This window comes from Bactrocera oleae, chromosome 3, assembly GCF_042242935.1.
Source record: "Bactrocera oleae isolate idBacOlea1 chromosome 3, idBacOlea1, whole genome shotgun sequence".
NCBI lineage: Eukaryota > Metazoa > Arthropoda > Insecta > Diptera > Tephritidae > Bactrocera > Bactrocera oleae.
Genome location: NC_091537.1, coordinates 76,525,849 through 76,548,698, shown reverse-complemented (window position 1 = coordinate 76,548,698; position 22,850 = coordinate 76,525,849). Strand labels below are relative to the sequence as shown.

At 32.4% G+C, this 22,850-nt stretch overlaps 1 protein-coding gene across 5 annotated transcripts; it reads left to right on the top strand.

Moving 5' to 3' along the window:
- The first annotated feature begins 4,044 nt into the window (after positions 1-4,044).
- Positions 4,045-19,699, top strand: LOC106624250 (lipase member H-A). Of its 5 annotated transcripts, none has more exons than XM_036376481.2 (8): positions 4,045-4,160; positions 10,164-10,196; positions 13,195-13,261; positions 16,864-17,113; positions 17,179-17,336; positions 18,677-18,891; positions 19,233-19,401; positions 19,467-19,699. In XM_036376481.2, exons 2-8 carry the CDS (start codon positions 10,169-10,171, stop codon positions 19,606-19,608), a joined length of 1,029 nt encoding a protein of 342 aa, XP_036232374.2. In that variant the 5' UTR covers positions 4,045-4,160; positions 10,164-10,168; the 3' UTR covers positions 19,609-19,699. The 5 variants fall into 5 exon arrangements, with proteins under 5 accessions (XP_036232374.2, XP_036232371.2, XP_036232372.2 ...); XM_036376478.2 differs by having other exon boundaries at positions 4,046-4,214; XM_036376479.2 differs by lacking the exon at positions 4,045-4,160 and adding an exon at positions 4,239-4,573.
- Positions 19,700-22,850: the final 3,151 nt, after the last annotated feature.

Genomic DNA, 22,850 nt, shown 5'->3' with positions numbered 1-22,850 from the left:
ACGACTTGGATTCAATTTTATGAGAGGTGGATCTTATGGGCGTGTGGTAATAATGATATGCTCACCATTAGACCCTATGATTGGTGTATATTCAGTCTAGGACCAGTCAGAAGCGAATAAGGAGAGTAAAAACAAAGATTAGGTGTTGAGAAAAAATAAAAATAAATAAGTTTTCTATACAAGAACAATATTTTGACCGTCAGTTTGTATAGCAGTTATGTGCTATAATGGTCCGATCTGAAAAATCTTTCCAGATTTTGTGGCGTTGCCTTGGACAATCGTTTATGCCAAATTTCATCAATATATCTTGTCAAAAACAAAAGTTTACAAAATTTCTGAGCGATATCTCAAAATCTGAGGGACTTGTTGGCGTATATAACAGACGGACGAGAATGGCTAAATCAACTCAGCACGTCAGGCTAATTATTTATATATACAATATATTTTATAGGATATAGGGCAAACTTAACCCCTGTTCAGGGTATAAAAAGTAAATGGTTGATTAGAACGAATAAGTACTGATAATGATACCAATCTTTATACAATTTATCTTAATATATCATACATACATAATATATTTCCATTTTTTATTATCGAATATAAAAAATTACTTATATAATTAAAGAGTAATGTAGGTAAAAAACAATTTTAAAACAGCCTATCGGAGATTTACTGACTCACTCGGTTTGAGAGCATAAACATGCCATTAACAAATGCAAACTGTTTAGTCTATCAAAAGTTGAACTATATTCTAACAGTGCTATTCTGTGCCTAAATTTATTCACCCTTAGGGTGCCCGCAGAGTGCAGTATAATAGCAAAGTACGCACGGAATTCATCGCTGAATCTCGCATCCACTCTGCGGTGCCATAATCGATCAGCGCTGATCGAAATCGAAATTAAAGTGGGTGTGGCTATGATTGTCTCTACTCGATAATGATTCCCGCCTGGAATGTCTATATATGCTCGAGAGTCTAGACTATAGCTTTTAATTACATAGGGAGAGGTGTGCACAGATCTATGGCAAAAGCTCTTCGTCCTACATTTTTTAATCTTCAGTGGCGTATCATTTCTATCACACCAAACAACCAAATTGTTTAAGTCTGTTTGCAACAGATACCATTAATGGGTTGAAGTAAACAACTTTACGTTCTTGGCTTATAGAAAATGTTTGAGTATTCTATTACAGAAGAACTATAGTTAATAAATAATAAGAATAGAAACGGAGCAAGATGACTGCCTTGCGGAACACCGTAAGAAACATTAATTCTTTGAAATCTGAGAGAGTATCATTAAATATCACTCGCTGGGATTTATGATTAAGATAAGAAGATATCAATTGAAATAATCTTGGCTGAAAGCCAAAAACATCAAGTTTTTGTATGAAAGTCGAGTGATTTACTTTTTTAAAAGTTTTGCCAAAGTCAGGTTATATAAGGAAAATAGGAAGAAAAAAATGAGAGTTTGCAAATTGAATTCTAAAAAAGAAGTTTACAAATTTAGTTTATCTTAATATATAAAATGTATATTTATACATTGCGGTAGTCTTTATATGACAACCTTGACACTAGATTCTAGATGATTAACGGTCAGATTTCTCAATGAAGACCAAACAAATTAATAAAAATTTCTCACCACTAAGTTTGCAGCCCTCCAAAAACTATTTCATAGAAATAGAGAGCAACCACTTGAGCCCTAACTCTTAACTAGGTCTTAACTTCAATAAGAGAAATATGGTATATCAACTTTGGCGATTTGACTTTATACTTCCAAGATACAAATTTATACATAGTATGTACGATTATGCATTTTACATACAAACAAGAAAACACGTTGACTTCGGTTGCATCGAAGCTATAATACCCTACATAAATACAAAATATAGTTTAGTCAGTTTGTATTGCCTTGGACAATAACCCATGCCGAGTTTCTTGAAGATATTTCGTCAAATGAAAAAGCTTTCCATACAAGCACTTGATCTCGATCGTTAAGTTTGTATAACAGCTATATGCTATAATGATCCGATCTGAACAATTTCTGTGCAGATTGCATGATTGCTTTAGACAATAACCCATGTCAAATTTCTTGAAAATATCTCCTCAAATGAAAAAATATTCCATACAAGCACTTTATTACGATCGTTCAGTTTCTTTGGTAGCTGTATGCTATACGTATAAAGATGAACAGACAGACATAGCCAAATCGACTTAGCTCGTCATGCCGATCATTTATATACCATATATATTGTATTTTATAGGGTCTCCGACGTTTCCTCCTAGCTGTTACAAACTTCGTGGCAAACTTAATATACCCTGTTCATTGTATAAAATTAATTGACAAAAAATGAACGGTTATATGGTACATACATATGTATGTATGTTAATCTCTATGAAGTTCATTGTCAAGTTGATTTCTTAACCGAATTAGTTTTTGTTTATATTTTATATTCATATGTACATATACACTTTTGGAAAAAAAACTTTACCGTATCATATAGAAACTATCCACAACTCCATGTATATCTTTTTTTATTTCTATTAATTTCGGAAAAGGAGATTTAGGTTAAAACGTTTCAAGTAATTTTACCTTTAAATTACAAATTTTGTGAAGTACGTTATATTCGGCTTTTATATTTAGAAAGTGTCTCGAAGTGCACCGCACAGCTGTAGGTAGGAATATCATTAAAAAAATTAATAAAAACGAAGGAAAAATTAGAGCAATAATGCACGGCAATGGTTTCTGAAATACACTTTTAAGTACACAACGGATAAACAGAGGAGAAAGCGAGCCTCATTCCAAAAGGAGGATTCTCGTAGAATAGACTAATTCAAAACGGTTTAAAGGCACGCTCAGCTAGAAAAGTTCCACTTCTAAGTAAAAATAATATCGTAAAAGATGGGCTTTTGCAGAGCGACACATGACGCATCAAAATTGCAATAGTCTGATGAAATGTTCAAAAAAACTGGCAAACATGGTGAAGGTAATATTATGCCCAGGGGAAGCTTTTCTCACTGAGGAGATGGTCTGATATTTTGGATAAAAGCAAAAATGTGTTCTCCAGTCTACGATAATATATTGGCGAAGATAATGCTACCATATGCGGAGGAAGAAATGACCTTGAAATGGGAATGCAACAACTTGTTGTTAATAAATGGATCCAGGTATAAAAATTTAATGTGATGAAGTGGCCTCTCTACCTAAAAAACGAATTGGATGCTTTAAATTAAATAGTAAGGAAGTGCTCTGCAGTTTTAAAAATAATGGCAGTATCACTGAATATTATTTAAATAAGGGTGTTAGTAAAATAATTTGGAAAGCTCGCAAAAAATTAAATTAAATTTTTTTGTTAATAGAATATTTGAAAAAAAAATTTTTTTCTTCCTGATAATCTAGTATAAGCAAAATAAATTAATATTACTTTCGATTTGTACGCAATATTTGAAGACAACGGATGCAACTAGAGTGTTACTGTTTTTTTTTTACAACACTGTTTATATATATATATATATTAGTGTGTCCGTTATTTCTCAAGTTTTTTAATTTTTTGTAAACGTCTCCTGAAGATTCAGTTTTTGTCTTAAGAAAAAGAACTCTACGTTAACAACAACCTCTTTATTTTCAATTTAAATCGTGCCTAAATGAATATACTTTTCCCATATATTTAAGATGGAATTTTTTAATCTTTTGCAATAAATTTCTTTTTTCCAAAGCAAATAAATCCATCTTTTGAAATAAGTATATAAATTTTAAAATAATATTATTATTGAAATAATCAAATGAGATCGTTTTTGTAGAGCGGAAAAGTTTGTTTTAAAAATTAAAACAAAACATGAAACTTCAGGAGACGCCTGTGAAAAAAAAAAAACGCTCAGACTATATATATAATTGAATTTATTTTGAAATTTTTTGAAATTATTTGATCACCCTACTGTAGATAATATTGACACATTTATTAAGTATATAAAAACGTTTAATTGCTCTCGAGAGAGCTCCAAATATGGAGCAACAAATTCCGGTTGGTTGCTTGCGTTCGGCATTCGCAATATTTGATCAGTGCTTGCTCAAATCTGCGACCGGTAACAACTTGTTTAGCAAACGCGAATATTTAAATCATTGTTGCGCATAGAGTGGCACACGAAATTGTTTTGGCGTATTTTTAAAGTGAGCAGTGCCTAACATTAAGAAATCTCAGAAAACATATTTAGCAATTAACAGGTACACATACATAAATATATAATCAAGCGTACTTCTGCTTGTCGCGTGTTTTAAAGTTTATTTGTGTAAATAAAACGTTCATTTATGAGAGCGTATAAACTACTGCATGTACATAGTACATATAAGCGTACATATGTATTTATTATTAAATTGTAATATTGCTTTATTACTATTGAATAATTTTGTGTAATTTTCACAAACAAAAATTTGTAACAAGCCAATATTAAGTTGCTAAACTGAAAACTGATTAGTTCAGACAGCTTGTTATTGAAGCGAATAACTGTGCAAGAATTCTACTGTGAAGTTGTAAGTCTGAGCAAATTTTCCGCTTCGTTGAGACCTCAAATAAAAGGACACATGTAAGTTGTTTAGAAACGGCTGAGGCAAGGTTAAGTATGGCAAACTTTAGTATGACGACTTGAAAGCCAATGTTTTTCACAGTCTCTAAAGTGTATGGTAATCAAGAAAAAATTACTGAACTACTTGTAATAGTTTTTTATTTACGGTGTAATTAAACTTGTACAAAGTTCATTGTCTTATGAGATTTAAATGCAAATAGTTTCGGCGAAAGAATCTGCTCATCATTGTTTTTTATGTATGTACATGTGTATGGATATGTGTACTTATGGACTTACTTACTGTACATGTACATAAATATGTATATATATTTATATTTATATTATCATCTTATACCATATTGATATTTATTAGGGTGGGCCAAAAATACGAATATATTATTTCCCTTGGTTCTCTAAAACCTTTGGTACCTCTAAGAAATCTCTTCAAGTATGAGCTCTTAAATGTAAAGGGAAGGGCCTCTGCCTTACAGTTTTCTTTTTTTTTATACATTGAACAGGGTATATTAAGTTTGCTACGATGTTTGTAATAGCTAGAAGGAAACGTCGTCTGTCCGTCCAACAGTTTTTGAGATATCGATTTGAAACTTTGTACACGCGATTTCCCTCAAGAAGTTGCTTATTAGTCAGAATCGCCGATATCGGCCCACTAAATCATATAACTGCCATGCAAACTGTATAATCGGAATCTAGAGCTTGTATAGACAACTTTTTCATTTGAGGAGATATCTTAACAAAATTTAGCACGGATTAATATTTAAGTCAACGGTGTAATCTCTAAAGAAATTGTTCAGATCGAATTACTATAGCATATAGCTGTCATACAAACTGAACGATCGGAATAAATGTTTGTATGGAAAACTTTTTCATTTGACGCGATATTTTTACCAAATTGGCAAGCAACTGACCAATCCAAGTTCTTGTAAGGAATCTTTGGTATTTGTGAAGTATATTAAAGCTTCGGTGCAACCTAAGTTATCATTTTTTCTTTTATTACTATCAATTCTTCCAATTACTTAAAAATATATCTAGTTTCATAGATTTTGTAGGAAATTGAATGCTCTACCAAAATCTAATAACGGTTAAAGTTTGATTATTTTAAGGCAAATTTTTTTGCTATGAATCTTATAACTTAATGAAAAAAATCATTATAAATCGGAAACATATAATTTTGTAAGAAATTTATTACTCTACAAAAATGGTTACTTATAAAATAAAAAATATATATCTGTATATATGATATGCATTGATTGATATTTGACAATGAATATCTCGTAAACGCTTGACTTAATCAAAAAAATATAACATACCATTTTGTAGAGCAGTAAATTTTTTTATCAATGAGTTTTGCAATTTAAAATGATTTTTTTTTTCATTGAATTATAAAATTGTTAAGAAAAAAAATTGCCTTAAAATAATCAAACTTTACCAACACCTCAAATTTACATAGCACATTTTGTTCTAGTGCTTAAAAATACTCTAATCTAAATAGCCCCATTTACGAGTAAGAGTTAGATTTCTTAAGATAATATGCACAGAGCACTGGTAAAACAAATAGGACTCCGTGGGTTAACTTCAGGTGCAATCGAACATAAGATGTTGCTTATGGTTAATAAATGTAAAATTACTTAAGGTTTACATACCGATATAAAAAATTACGCATTCTATATTGCTTAGTATCCGAAATATTTAATATTGAGCTAACATGATCGACAGATACTAAAATTCAGTATATTAGTGCTAAGAGAAGGTATGGAACGACATCAGTAATTTTTGGTACCGACACAAATTATACCAAGGGAAATATTCTGCCTTAAACTAGTTGTTATTTCTCAATCACTAAGCCAACTATAGAGCTGCAGATCTTTATATAGGGCATAGGGAAATTCTACGCCAAATCATTCCCTTACCAAAATATGTGATATAAAGTTAACCATCAAAGGTCGAAAATCATAAAACTGTGTCTATGATTAGTGAATTAAAACACTCATTAAATTATATGTACAGCATGAAGTTGAATATTCAAGCGCTCCATTTGCAATGGACAATAGACGTACAGACGATATATGGAAATCAAATGGTCTTGTCATTCTGATCATTATGCATACCTCTATATGTATAGTCAAAATTATGCAACAGATTGCGTGTGCTTAAAAACATTCAAAAAATTAGGTTTACCCTAATATATACATACATATGTTGTAGTATGTGGTTATTTATACAAACATATGAATAAATTGCCCATATGATATGGTAATAAAAATACATGTTTGTTATTAAAATCGTATTGAACACCATTTGGAATTTAATCTTAAGTTTATAATTGTACAAAAAATTGCAATTTACTGCTATAACTATTATAATATATTATAACTTTTTTTCGTACTTAAAAAATTGGATTTTTAAGCTTAATGTTATTTAGTGTCGGAATAGAATTTAGTGTTTCTTATCTATGTATATTTGGAAAATCACCGCCGATAACCTGAGGTGAAGTCTGTATCACCTAAAACAAATCGAGATAGATATGGAGTTATGTATGTACATATAAATCATCAAGCGGACGAGCCGAGTTGAATTCCGAGTGACTGCCTGTCTGTCCGTCCGTCCATATCGTAATGCAACTTGGTACACGGGTTCCTTGGCAAAAGAGACACGGGTTCCACTGCCACGCCCACAAAACGCCATTAAACGAAAACCATGCCGTAACTAAGCACATAATTAAGATACAAAACTGTAATTTGGCACAGGGCATCGCAGTAGTAAGTAGCACCTATTGGCTAACAATTTTAAAAAAATGGGCCTTGAATAATGGACTAGGTGTAAACCCTAGTAAAATGAAATTGATGGTATTCAGGAATAAAATCATAATACTTCAATTTCACTTCTCCACATTTGGTGGTACTACAATATCTATGTCTCCAACTGCAAAATATTTGGGGGTGGAGATAGATACCAAACTGTACTGGAAATTGAATATTTAGACACGTATTAGGAAAGCTTATATGATACTCAGCAGAAATGGCCGTCATTAGACCAATTCTTACACATGGAGTACTGATTTGGTAGCCAACATTAAATAAATAATATAAGATCAGAAAACTAAATGGAATTTAGAGGACAGCCTATTCAGGGGTTACCGTCGCGTTTAAATCACGTCCGAATGATGCACTTAATGTGCTCCTTCAATTTTGCTTCCAGGTGAGAATACCCTATAGACGTGAATGGAGAAGAGGTTTAGTTGGGGAGGAGAGTACTACCACAATCTATATCGACGGGTCCAAAATGGATAGCGATGTAGGGACGGGGCTATATTCCGAGGATCCAGATATCTCTTTATCTTTTCGTCTACCAAACTTAACAAGCATCTTCCAGCGGAAGACAGACGAGTTGGCTAAGTCAGGAGCCTCTTTAGACGAATGCGAGGCAGAGACAATACTGTGTCCGCTAGGGACGATCAAGAGGGAGCTCAATACGCAATTCGAACATATACAATTCGAAAAAGGACAAAGCGTTAAAAATGGGTATGCCCTACAATTCTTGCCGTAGCTGCAAACTCGAAGATAGCAAGAAAACGATTTTACACTTCCGCTGTGAGTGCCCAGCTCTATAACAAATCAGATATCGAACTTTTGGAATCCATCACTTACCAAACCTCAAATGTATATATGCAAAAATCATAACGGAGATAATTAGTTTCATTTAGGGAACCAAATGGTTTGAACACAAAAATAGAACGTGATATCAAGATACAAGGTCTTACGTTAGTGTATCAAAATAGCACTTTTAGCGCAAATTGTGCCCGAAGGTGCAGCACTCTTACCTACCTACCTACCTACCTATTCTAGCTGACTTGATTTTGAATATATTGAGCAATGTGTGAGTTATCTTAATATCGAGTAGAAAAAAAAACTTGAAAGTACCTTAGTTTAATTTCAAAACTAACGAAATCAGTCCAGACCACGATCTAACTTCAATTCACCCAATACAATAATTTCCGACATTCCTATAAACTGTAATAATATATTTAATACTGTATAATAATGTACTTATCTCACAAACCACTAGGAAATTTCGGCGGACATGTAAGCGTAAGTCCGTCGTTGTTGTTTGTGTTACAATTTTATTTTTGGGAAAACAAAAACTTAACTACTAGTTGTTGTATTTGCACTAATAAAAAGTTTGCACGAAGAACATTTTTCTATCAAATTAACAAAACACGTATGATCTCTTGGAAATGACTTTATTATGTTTTGATGTTTTCATCGTACTTTTGGGGTTATGATAATGTGTTCAAAAGATTAGCTTTGCCAATTTTAATTTTTTCTGCTATATAAATAGAAATCCTAGTTCAATCACCACCGAAATGAGGACCGAACTGCAACAATGCAGAAGGCCGCCCAGTATTTAACAAAATCTAGCATTTAAATATTGCTTTGTCGGGGATTTAAACAAATATGTACCTACCATGCTGAAAAGTTTCAAGGAATGAATGACACTAGAATTGAAGACTAGGTCTAGCCTTAAATAGTAATACCTAACCTTCAAAAGACACTTGTATAAATTTCACAGATGTGAGGGACAACGAAGACCTCAAAAATTTATTTTGGAAAATCGTAATTATTAGGTCTATAACCTAGTTCATTGAATAAGCTATAGTTTAATGCCGAAAAGTACAAAATCGGGAAACGAATTAACCTAACTCTCCAATATGTACTATGGGGAGAAGGGAAAAACGATATAAAAAAGAAACTATTCATATTAAAACCAGATTTGAATTTTGGTTATAACTAGAAGCTGAAGCTTAAAATTTAAACATATACATATGTATCTAATATAATGTAGTGAATTGTAATTAATAAAAAACGCAATTTAGAAATTTTTGTAGGTACGTTGTTTTGCATAATGATTTTCGTTATTCTAGTAGGCTCTATGCCGAATATGTATGTCCTTGTTGTGTGTTGTGAGTTGTTGCTCAGTGCACTTTAGTAATGTCAAAAGTTAACGAAATCAGTTAATACCTTCCCCCAACCCAAATATCCTAAATAATGACTTCTGATTTTCCAGCTGGGCAATATACTTGTACTTACGTGATATTGACCGTCGTCTAAACCTTATATCCCTAGTATAATGATGTTAATAATGTTTCTGTAGTTGACTTTTTGCTCATATGCTTAATATATTAAATTTAGCCACCAACACCTGAAGGTATTTGCCCGGCTTTGATCCTAGCAAATTGCGAGAAGTATAAAATGTTCGATTACACTCGAACTTAGCCCTTGTTCACTTGTTTTATTATACACTTTTGATGACTCCTGGAAAAATTCCATTTTAACCATAATTTCTTACGCTTGCTTCTTTCATTTTGAATTTCGTATTATGTAAGAGCAGTAAATGAGAGTGTTGAAAATTCGATTGCAAACGATGTTTAGTCAGAGAACGTTAATGAACGAGAAGGTGCAAATTGAATTGGTTACAATCTGGTTATATATCAATTAAATTCTTATCTATAATCACATCATTAATCAATTTATTATATACTAAAAATTAGTATTACTTATTATTGTAATTAATTAATTTTTCTTATCTATTTTAGCCACTATGTTCAAACCTGTAAAGATTAAGTCAAGTAAGTACCTAAAAATAACTGAGAATTTAATTAAAAAATAAAGTTAGTAAAGGGTTTTCCAATAAAAGTGATATGATTTAAAAAAAAAAAACACACAAATTGTTAAGAAATGTTTTTTATTTAATGTGAAGTACAATCGATGCAATTGAGTTCTGAATAAAACATCATTCAAATGGCCTCCACGACTTCTTTTGCAGGAACGAATTCGATGAACACAATTTTCGAGTACGTACTGCTTCACACTAAATCAAGTCGTATGTCATGAACAGCACGTGCAATATTGACGTCTAAAGCTTGAAGAGAGTCTAGTTTATTGTTAAAGACCAATGATTTCAAATAAGCGAACAAGAAGTAGTCTAATGGTGCTAAATCACAATTTCTTGGAGGCCACACAATTTCTTGAAATTGTCGAATCTCCAAACTTTTCTCGCAATAATTCGATTGTTTCACCTGCTCTGTGGCGCGTAGCCCCGTCTTGTTAGAACCAGAGGTTGTCAAGATCAACCTCTTCTAATTGTGACCATAAAAAGTTGTTATCATCGATCTATAATGCTATCTATTGACAGTAACGGTGTCAGCAGCTTCATTTCGAAAGAAATACGGACCAATGATTCCACCAGACTAAAATCCACATCAAATTGTCAATTTAGGTGAATGTAATCGTTACTCATGAATATGTAATTTGTGGATTTTTTTCGCACCAGAATCGACAATTTTGTTTATTTACCACACCACTCAGATGAAAGTTAGCCTCATCGGAGAAGATGGTTTTTTAAAAAAAAATCGTTATCGTTTTCAAGTTGTTTCAAAGCAAAATCAGCAAATTCACGACGTTAACGGTGGTCCAATGACTTCAGTTCTGGAGTGAGCACAATTTTGTACGCATGCAAGCCCAACTCATTTCTCAAAATCCGCCAGGTTGTACTTGTAGTTTGAGACAGTCCCAATTCTTGAGAACATTTTGAAATCGACAAATTGCGATCTTCAGCAACACTAGCCTGAATATTTTCAGAATCGAAATCGGACTACAACCACACCTACTATATAGCACAATTTTAAATTTCATATGATTCATTCACTTTCCAGTACACAAATCAATCACCAATAAATATATTTGGATAAAACTTTGCACAAATAGTGACTTTGAGGTATCCTTGCACTTTGCAAGCGTATAAAATGCTCGGTTTCACCCGGACTTGTTTGGTTACGGATTAGTGTCAAATTTAGTCAGTGTGTTCAGGAAGGTTTGCCATTTCATCGTAGTTTGTTTTACTTTGGAACAACGCTTGAAAATTGTCCAAGGTTACTGCGTGTAGTAAGGTAATTTCGAGAAATGTATATTAGATTATTTTCTCTGATCATAACCAAAAACACAGAACTCATTTTGACCAAATTTGAGTGTTTTATTTTATCTTAACATCACCTCGTTCTTGTTGGTAGACTCTTTACATAAAGTATCTGTCAAAAATACTTGTAAGTACAATGTGTTAAGTACAATGCGTAATGTTAAAATGGTTGCAAATTATTATTTTGTTAAATTTTTTTATTTTAATTCAATAAGATCGTGTAGTTGGAGTAACACTTTTATTAGCTTCACCCGTATGGTTGTATCTATGTATGTTTGTATGTATATATGTTTGTAATTTTTTTGTGGCATTGAATGGGACTGTGACAAAAGAATCAACAATTTGATAGGCACTGCCAAAAACAAAAAAAAATGCTCTTAAAACTTTTCAGCTGAAAGTATCAGCTATCCATGTCATTTGAATAACAAATTTACTCAAACACATGCTTAAAAAAAAGGAAAACATCACAAAAATAAATATAGTTTAGAAACCAAAGAACACGCTTTTAAAGCACTTCAAACTAAAAAGTGAAAAATAATTCTTTATATAAACTGACAGTAATATTGACCGTAAAATATTTGTTTTATTGAGAGAAAAAATATACGAAAAATATTTCATAAAGCATTCCACTCTTTTCTCACAATAATATAAGTATTTTTCGGTCAGTATAACTATCAGTTTATACTAAGAATTATTTTTCTCTTATTAGTTTGAATTGGTTTAAAAGCGTGTTTTTTTTTGTTTTTGTTTTTTTAAGTATGTATATTTATTGTTATAGAAAATAGCATCGTTAAGAAAATTAAAATATATGAAAAAAATTGTACTATGATAAATAGGATTAAGTCAGTCCATTTCATTCGTACAGTATTTTATATCCGTGCGATCTAAAGCGAATATATTCCACCCGGCCTATATAGACATCCATTCAACAGCTAATTATCGAAAACAGTTTAAGAAATAATCGTAGAGCTCAGCTTGAATTCGCAAAAACACATTTTAATCTGTCCATCAACAAAAACTCCGTTGGATTGAAACTGGGTCGCTGATCAAAAGGGCAATGATTAAATCCATAGCTTTTTAAATGCAATGTAAAATAAAAATAGGCAACAATGAAGCGACGGAGTGGATACAATTTAAAGTTATTGATAAATACTATTTATATGGTATGAAGTGGAAATGCGGCTGAAGCCGGATACAATCCCACACGTCTAAGTACATACAATACTTTTTAACTTGTATTTTGCGGTGGCCTACCCAATCATTCGATATCAACCTCCAGTGAAGGAAAGAGGTCGGAGATCGGGGAGAATTCCTCTCGGGTCCGGAGTTCATAGGGCGGTCTCGTGCTCTACAACGATGTTTTGCAGATTGTTTTTCCCCAACAACCCCATAATCTCATATACGCAAACACAATATTCGTGGAACAGCATTTCTAATTGTATTTCAAACAACCTTTTTGTTTAGAGAGAATATTCTAATAAATAATATAGAAAAAAGTTAAAAGCAAACGTTGGAAAATTGTATCGAGTTAGTTAGTAGTATACTTGTAGTAATTGTCGTGCTTTAGTTTTAACGAACACTGTGTGTTATTTTCCGTTTATAAAATATATTTTATAATTTAACAATTCTAAACTTTATATAACTTCTTACAGGATTATTAATGGGCTTGAAAACGGCTCATGCGGATCTAACAGTTGCGAAGTTTATACACTTTTATGGGTAAGTTTTTAGAATATAAAAAAAATGGGGGTGGCCCCGCCTTCTAAGAGGTTTACTGCTCATATCTCCTAACTTCAGACACAATAACAAAATTCGCTCAACAGAAATCTCTTAAGCACCCCTAGCGGCACTGCAAAAATGGGATGATAACCCCGACCACTTTCAATATAACGGTTCTGTTAAAAACTAGTAAAAGCGCGATAAATCAATCGTTAACATATAAAAATTTTCGCCCGAGATCATAGGAGAGGGCTTTATAGGACCCGCTGTCAAAATTTGACGATTGGGGTCGAACTACAATCACGGCTACTTCACATATAACACATATTTAAATTCCATATGTGAGATATGTTATTGAAATTCGGTATATCTTCTGTATGTCAAAAATGGGTTAAATCGGATGAATCCCTCTCTTAGCGGCCATATACCTAATAGAAAGATTTTCGAACATTCGGTTTATTTTATACCCCATGTAAAGGCCAATATGTGTGCTATCTTAGTGAAAACGAGAAAGCGTGTTTTTCTAATAACAATGTAATGTTGCACCGTCATATAAAATCGCGTGAAAACTTGCTCTAGCCTCATAATTAATTTCACGATTTTTAACATCAGGCTGTTTTTATTTCATATACATATATTGGTGATGGTAAGTTTACCGCATTAAAACTCAGGGAGCATATTATAACAATGTGGCATGTTAATAGTATATGATGTTGCCTTTAGACCCCATATACCTAATATACAATTTTCAAACTTCCGGCTGGTCTTATACCATATATGCAAATTACCGTTTTTTTAACAAGTCATATGACGAATATGTCGTTCAGTGTGTGATATACCATACAATTGCTTGAAACTATGTATGTTATGTTCTCAAGTATACCTCTGCCCCAAATATAGCATATATAATGATTTCCGACTTTCCACCCGACTTTAAACTGTACAGGTTGGTCAAAATATGTGATATTTTAATGAAATTAAATGGACAAGTTTCAGTGAAAATTAATGCGATTAAAATATATTAATAAAACTTCAATATAAGTTTATAAGATACCAAATTCGATTGTTATCCACTCACGGTTTCGTCGAATAATGCATGCTGAATTCTTTCGCAACATTTTTTAATACAAAGTTTTGCCAACACGTGTGAGTATTTCGCCGGCCTTGATGCTTGCAAGTTGCAAGAGCATAAAAATTTTGGGATAAACCCGAACTTAGCCTTCCTTATTTGTTAAATGAAAAATTCGAAATCGCTTGTTCCTTCTTTCAGTAAATGCATTGCTTCATTAAAAAACGGTGTAGAAAGAGAAAAGTGTTTTTTAACAATTATAATATACTAGCTGATGTCATTCATTGATAAACCACAAATTGAAACTGATACCCAAATAGACTTTGAAATGAAATTGTGATTTACAAACCATGGAATTTTAGACGTATAGAAGATAAATTTTATATAGATTCGTTTTGCATGAATAAATTTTGTAATAGGATAATAGTATGATAGAAGACCCCGGACACGTCTTGCTGTGGCTAAGGTATAATTAAATTAGATTGTAGTAAGCTGTTCAATTGAGTAAAAATGTTATTTATGAATGAAGGCGAAAACATTATAGGGGGTATAATAATCGACAGGAATAAAATTTTTACATGAATGACAATTTGAAAATAATTGATAATTGATGATTGTGAATTATCTTTAAGCACAAATCATCATAACATGTTGAATTGTTTAGTTGATTAATGTTATATTGAAGCTTGAAACAAATGTGTAATTTACAAAGTTATTAGTTGATAAAACTTAATATTTTTTATTATAAATGCCGTATGTAGCAGAAATAATCTTTATTTTAACAATAGAATTTATAGTTTTTAATTATAAATATTTTCAATTTTGTTTAATTCAGTACTATTCGGTACACAATATTCTTGTATCCGGAAACTGATTTTTGTTGCCAATATAGGCCGATTACTGAGCCAGTTATGATTCAAGTAATTATTTTGTATACCCGGAAAAATACTTGTCAATTAATTAACTTTGCTTGCGTGTACAATTGTCTGGCAGCTTAAAATATTATGTATTTGGTTGCAGTTCAATTATATCGTTTTTAATATCAAGCAATTGTTCGAATATTTTTTACAATTAGCCATAAGAATTATAGTTTGGAACATACATTTAGCTTATCGGCGAACGTAGAGCGAGGAGTGACCAACAATCGTTGACGTTTAAATCTTGCATTGTCGATTGCTTCGAGTGTGGTTGAGTTTTGATTTTTTTCGGTATTTTACTCTAAATTATAATAATTTTTTTTGTATTTTAAACACATGCTTATGTTTTGAAGTATATGTATATATTTTTATACTCTCGTAACGTGTTGCTATAGAGTACTTGTATAATAGTTTTGTTCACCTAACGGTTGTTTGCATCACCTATAACTAATCGAGTTAGATATAGAGTTATATATATAAATGATCAGGATGAAGAGACGAGTGGAAATCCGGGTGACTGTCTGTCCGTCCGTCCGTACGTCCGTCTGTGCAAGCTGTAACTTGAGTAAAAAACAAATAAATTGCCATAACTAAGCTCCACAATAGGATACAAGACTGTAATTTGGTATACAGGATCACAATAGAGAGGGCATCTGCAGTTAAAATTTTTTTGGAAAAGTGGGCGAAAATTGGTGAAACCAGGTGACAACCTTGCCCTCTTCCCATATAACGGTAATGTTAAAAACTACTAAAAGCGCGATAAATCTAGCACTTAACCCGTCAGAGACATTAAATTGTATCTCTGGTATGGTATGAGATGACTTTATTGGAACCGCGTTCAAAATTAGACAGTGGGCGTGGCACAGCAAGTGCCTTTTTTCTTATTTCGGTCAAAAAAGCGACGGCTGGAGCACATCGATAACTCCAAAAAGTTTACGGAGGTGCTGCTTCAAGTGAAACAACGTGCCGTGATTAGTTTCGACGCTTCAAAGACGGTGATTTCGATATTAACAACCGTCCGCGTGAAGGAAGGCCAAAAATCTTCGAATACGGTGAATTGCAGACGTAGCTCGATGAAGATCCGTGTCAAATGCAAGAATTGCTTGCTTCAGCATTGGGTTTTACCCTCTAAGCCATTTCAAAGCGAATACATGCGCTAACAAAAAAAAATCAAAAAAAGTATTCTGCTGCATGACAACGCGCGGCCTAACGTTGCCAAATCCGTTTAAATATACCTGAAAACAGGTGTGACTAGCGATGGGCAATACTTCGAATAATTCATTTGTAACAATTTCCTTTCATTGCATTTTTATTTAAAAAAAACACAACGAGAACGTAGTTGCGCACCCAATAACTATAGGCATATGATGAGCAATTATGATCATAAATTATATGATTTATACATTACCTAAATGTATGTTTATTTTTCTTTATCTTAAATAAAACTATTATAACTATTTGTATACCTTCATCATCCAAATCCTTTTTTTGTAGCCATAGATATTAAAGCGTTATATGGAGAATTCGGGTTTCAAATTATGTCATTGTGGTCACATTCAACGTCACTCCTCAATATTACTTTTACTGTTATATCCTTTTCAAAAATTATATTACAGTCCAACCTATGCCGACAGCAACATTTTTAATCTAGATGACTACAAATCGCTGTTAGAAGATTCTAACTTCTCTAAAACAAAGAATACAGCTCTGTATATACACGGTTATCTCGAGGACGCAGACTTTGAGAGTATACATGTGATTGTGGATGCGTATCTCCAACGAAGCGATGTCAATCTAATTATATTGGATTGGGGTGAATTAGCTAATGGCAATTATATGTTTGACGCTGTGGTCAATTGTAAACAGGTAATTGATTTTATTAAAAAAGCCAGCGTTTTATTAAAACAAAAATAATTCAAACCCAATTAAAGATTGCGTCTGTTTTGGCAAGAAACTTAATTTCCATGTTTGAGATGGGCTTGGACATAGACAAATTCCATATAGTAGGTCATTCTCTAGGCGGACAAATGGCCGGCATAATTGGACGAGAAGTGTACAGGCGTAACGGCAAAACGAAAAAACTTCCCAGGTATTGCACAAAGTATTTATATGTAACATTATATTAAACTTCAACATTTTAAATTTTGTGCAATAATAAATTATTTGTGAATTGAGGATTGATTTAATTCATACAAAAAAAAATGTGTATAGGTAAAGCCACAAAAAATAAAAAAATAAAAGTCAAAAACTAAAATAATTCATCTTTTGACAAAATATTTTTTTTTTTTAAATTTTTATTACTATTTTTCGAGACCATAATCATTATAAGTTATATTTCAAAAATCACGTTATAATGATTATATATGAAGTTTTACGATTTTCTTCAGCGATAATGATTAATTATACAAAAAATCATAAATAATTATTATTTTTGGATTTTATTTTTTATTATTTTTTGCTCAAAATAAAACTCACTTTTGCTCACAGTGTTCTTATGAAGTGTTTAAAAACTAAAATGTATCTTTCTTCTCTCTTTTGTGAATAACATAAAAATTTGGTAAGAAATTATTAGTTGCAGCTACAATCGTATGTTTCTTGCCAACTTTCATGTTTTGGATCTGATAGCGATAAAATTTTCAATGGTCATGCAAACCAGGACATATATACAGTGTGTGAAATTTCAAAGCCCTATCTCAATAATTACGTTTGATATTCGATTTTTTTTTAAATTTTCGGATTGGCGAAAAGGGGCGTGGCAATACAATATCATAAATTTGATCTCTTAGATGTGTTCTAAAAGGACCTGCAACGAAGTTAGCAAAAACCTTCATAAGAAAGCTGTGATCTAAAAATGAGTTTTATTTTGAGCAAAAAAAATAAAAACCATAAATAATCATTATTTTGGTTTTTTATTTTGCTCCAAAATAATGATTGTTTGTTATTTCTATTTTTTGTTCAAAAATAATAATTATTTATGATTCTTTGTAAAATTAATCAAAATTAATATTAACAGTGAAGAAAATCATAAAAATCCGAAATTAAAAAATCATCATGTAAATGCTAAGATCGTCGAAAAAGGATTAACATGACGTTTTTGTATGTCGATTCTAAGTGCTTGATTTTTTCAATGAGAAACCGCAACAATAATCATTATTTAACGGTCCCTGCTATTTTTATTTAAAATATTGTTTTGCTAACAGTATCAGAGTTGGCAACGTGATTTCGTAGTTTTATAATGTCAATGAAAAATCTTCCCATAATGCCAAATTATAACGTTAACAATATCGTTGTAAAAACCTCTCTTATATACAGCTGCGTTTAAAACATCAGCTGAAATTTGCGATAACAGAATATTTAAAATAACATGTAGCAATTTAAACATTTTTCCATGTTTTGTAGTATATAACGTGTTCTAATATTTTTTCAAAGGCTTTCAGCTTTAGATCCTGCATTTCCTTTATTTTATGGAACGTTTTCGTATCATTTGAGTAAAGATGATGCCGAATTCGTTGATGTAATCCACACTGATGCCTGGATATACGGAGCTCCAGTGAGTACTGGGACTGCAGATTTTTGGCCCAATGGTGGTACGACATTACAACCAGGCTGCCCGAAAAGAAATTATAAACTTCTTTCCGATAACGGTGGGTTAGTTTACGTTTCATATAAGATTATTATATAATTATGTATCTATATCAGGAATTTACCGTGAGTGTCTATTCAGTAGTTAGAGAGAAAAGCTTGTGCGAAAATTAGAACATTTCATGAAATACAAAGACTAACCTTTTGAATAAAAAATTTCCATGTTGCAATATACAATAATTAAATTTCGACACTCCATTTGTCAAATTTCAACTTAAATATATTTTTTTATCCATAGGCATGTTTTATTATCAAAATGTTAAAACCCCTGAAATTAAGTAAATTCTCCATCTCCTATTTGACAGGGACATCTTTTATTAATTATACTTACCACTCTTTCTAGATTTATCTAGTCATCGTCGATCTTGGTGGTTTTGGGCCGAAAGCGTCAAGAAGGAATTCTCAAACCATTTGTATGCTGTTAAAGCAAAGAACTGGGCCGATTTTAAAAATGGCAAATACGTCGATAATGAAGAGCAGCGTGTTGTGATGGGTCATGACTGCCCCACAAAGTACATAATTTCTTTTAAAAATGTGCAAGATTTTTTTATTTAACTATCTCATTTAAATTTTTAAGCATAACTGGAGACTACTATTTACAAACTAATGGCGTACAACCATACGCAAGAGATATAGCTGGCATAACCTATGTTCATCCTGCAAAACTGGTTGGAAACAGTACCACGGAGAATGAAGACGTTGAGCCGTCGAAAACATAATACTTAGATCTTCTGCTAGTATTAGTATATGTTCAACAATTCTTATTTTGTATAAAATCGTGTAAATATTTTAATGTGTATCATTTAATAACTTTTTATATGTTTGTATGAATGTACATTTATACATATGTACTTAAATTCCGGCATAACTTTTTATAAAAATCCAACGGTTTTCAGAATTCAAAAGATCTAAAAATTAAAAAAAATTTTATTATTATACTCTGGCAACATGTTGCTACAGATAATAATAGTTTTGTTGACCTAATGGTTGTTTGTATCACCAAAAACTAATCGAGATAGATATGGAGTTATATATACATAAATGATCAGGATGACGCAACAAGTTAAAATCCGTATGTTCGTCCGTCCGTCTGTCTGTGCAAGCTAAAACTTGAGTAAACATTGAGATATCGTAATGAAACTTGGTACTAGGTATTTCTTGGCAAAAAAATGAGGACAAGTTTGTAGATAGACGTAATCGGACTGCTGTCATGCCCACAAACACCATTAAACGAAAACTTGTAAATTGCCATATCTTAGCACTATATTAAGATATAGCACTGTAATTTGGCACAGGGGTTCGCAGTAGTCAGGGACACCTCTGGATTAAAAATTTGTTAAAATTGTTTAATGTACATATATATTACCGCTAACGCTTAATCAATAAAACGTACTAGGGCGAAGTTTTTTTTAGCTCTTCTTTATATAACGTGAAAATGGGTAAAATCAAATAATAACCACGCGCACTCCCTATATAATGATTATGTTAAAAACTACGAAAAGTACGAGAAATCAATAAATAAATACATCAGAACCATACAATTTTACACCCAATATGATACGGGTGAAATAGGGCTTGGCACCGCCCACTTTTGAGGGAAATTCTATATTTCAGGAACTGTTCGACCAATTTCAACAAAATTTTGTACATTATGATTCTTTAACTTTACAGTATATAAATCGGACTTAAGGTATGCGATCACACGTCTAAAAATAGTCGAAATGGAGCAATAACTTTTCAAGTCCCCAGAAAACGAATATGTGTATAAAATTTGTTTATACTGCTTTCCTGGTGATGTTTCCTTTTGAAATTGATATGTATCAAATCGCTATATGTTTTCTTCAAGTGCCTCATGTATCAAATACTTGTATAACAACTTTCGTAATTTTTAAGCTCTACGTACAGGGTGGCGCACGAATCGTGCTACAAATACAAATCGTAATAACTTTTTTTGTGTGAGTAATCGACTTACGCTTTTTTTTATTTGGTAAGTTATTATTTAAATTTTTAAAAAATAAATGCTTGGATTACCGAAAGGAGGGTTTGGATAGTGCAACAGTACCTTGCTTTACAGTCCGTTATTTCCGTCCAAAGGGAATTCAGACGGGATTTTGGCGGCACTCCCTCGAGTAGATGTTAAATGAGTTTTTTTACCCAAAACTACACCAAAGACGTGTACCTTTCAATAGCGTTTGGTTTCAATAATATGTAGCAACTGCACATATGTTTGCGGAGCTCCAACGAAAGCTTTAAAACAAATTATTATCAAGAAACTCCACCTTCCGCTGGCACCCAAGGTCACCTGGCCTAACTGCACCACAATGAATATGATATTATATCTTAATCTAATGAAATCGATTGAAAATAGGTTGAAGTTGAACATCATCGGTCAAGTGAGCGGGAACTTCAATACTAAAATCCCTCGTCTAGAAAATAGAAGATGAATCCAAGTTCTTCTATTATTTATAGAAATAATGCACAAACACAAGACACAAAACGTCGCGCTAATCGCAGATTAGATTTCGAAATACATAGATACTCTTCAATATCAAAATCTTGAAGTGCACACTGCTGAACAAATTTTAAATACTGTTCAGCATAGGATTAGGCGTCAAAATCCTGAAATTCGCTCAGAAGAGCAAAGTAGGGATACTCGAGCATATAGATCACGGCGCGAAAATTCCGAGGTACGGTCTGTTGAACAGAGTCAAAATATTGTTCAGCATAGAACTATGTGACAAAATTCTCAAATTCGTTCTGAAGAATCAAGTAGGAACACTAGGCAACGTACAGAACTTTGCACAAGAAATCGTGAGTATAGGAACTTGGAGCGCATGGGTGATCAAATATAAAGAGAACATGCAAGAAGAAATCCTGAAATAAGGAAGGAAGAACGTCATGGAGAGACACAACGTTGACACATTATCAGGAGGGGTGTGAGGGAAGAAATTTTAAATCGAAGACGTCGTTGACAAAGTCAGATTCGCCTATATAGAAATAGCTTAATTAATAGACAAATTGAAAACGAGAGGCAGTCGCAACGAGTTTGATCAAAGTGAGAGAGAAATATGGTAATGTTATAGAAACTGATTAAACTGACAATTTAAAATATTTCAGAATTATGGGACTTTTATTTATTATTATTTTCAGAATACGAGGGATTATGGGTTTCAAACCAAGTATTCGAAGCTATTGCTCAAGGCCTCCCGAATGCTGCATCCGCTTTCTTTTTAATGCAAAAACTACAAGTTTTGTGCAACAGATTTTCCATAAAAAGCCTCAAGTAATATAATAAGAACTATCATGTGGAACAATATACATTGGTCAAAAACGTACAAGCTCTGAAACGTATAGTAAGATAGTACGTTCTGAAATTCGCCACTTTGACAGGAGAGCGTGTACTACTCCAAAGTTGTTCTACAATTATAAGAAATTAGAATTGCTGCAAATTAAGAATAGTACATCCATTTGTCTTCGAAAGCTTTCAGGTCGCAACCAACGAAATATCAAGCTCTTAACCATCGCTACAATTCAACACCAGGATCCAATCCAAGTTCCTTGAAAGTTCTTCTTTGCACACCTACAGGTAATGCAGCATTCGGATAGGTGGACTGACACTTCACTTAATATCCACTTTACCTGTTAATCAGTTGAATAGATAGTTGAGACCACTTCTCAAAAATTAATCATAATTGATGAAATATCGATGGTATATGAATATATATGAGAATATTTTTATTTTTTTATTTTTAAAAGTGTTAAGCTTTTCAAAATTTTTGAAACGCAGGGCCTACTTTATGAATTGAATAAAAACCACTGCCAAATATATGTATGATTACTGTGAATATAAACACGTGTGATAGCTTGGCTAATGGGGACAACTTATGCAAATTGATTTTCATTATTCTTTTCTAGCAACTCTGTGGATTAAATTCTTGGTTTGATAACACATTCAAAAAAC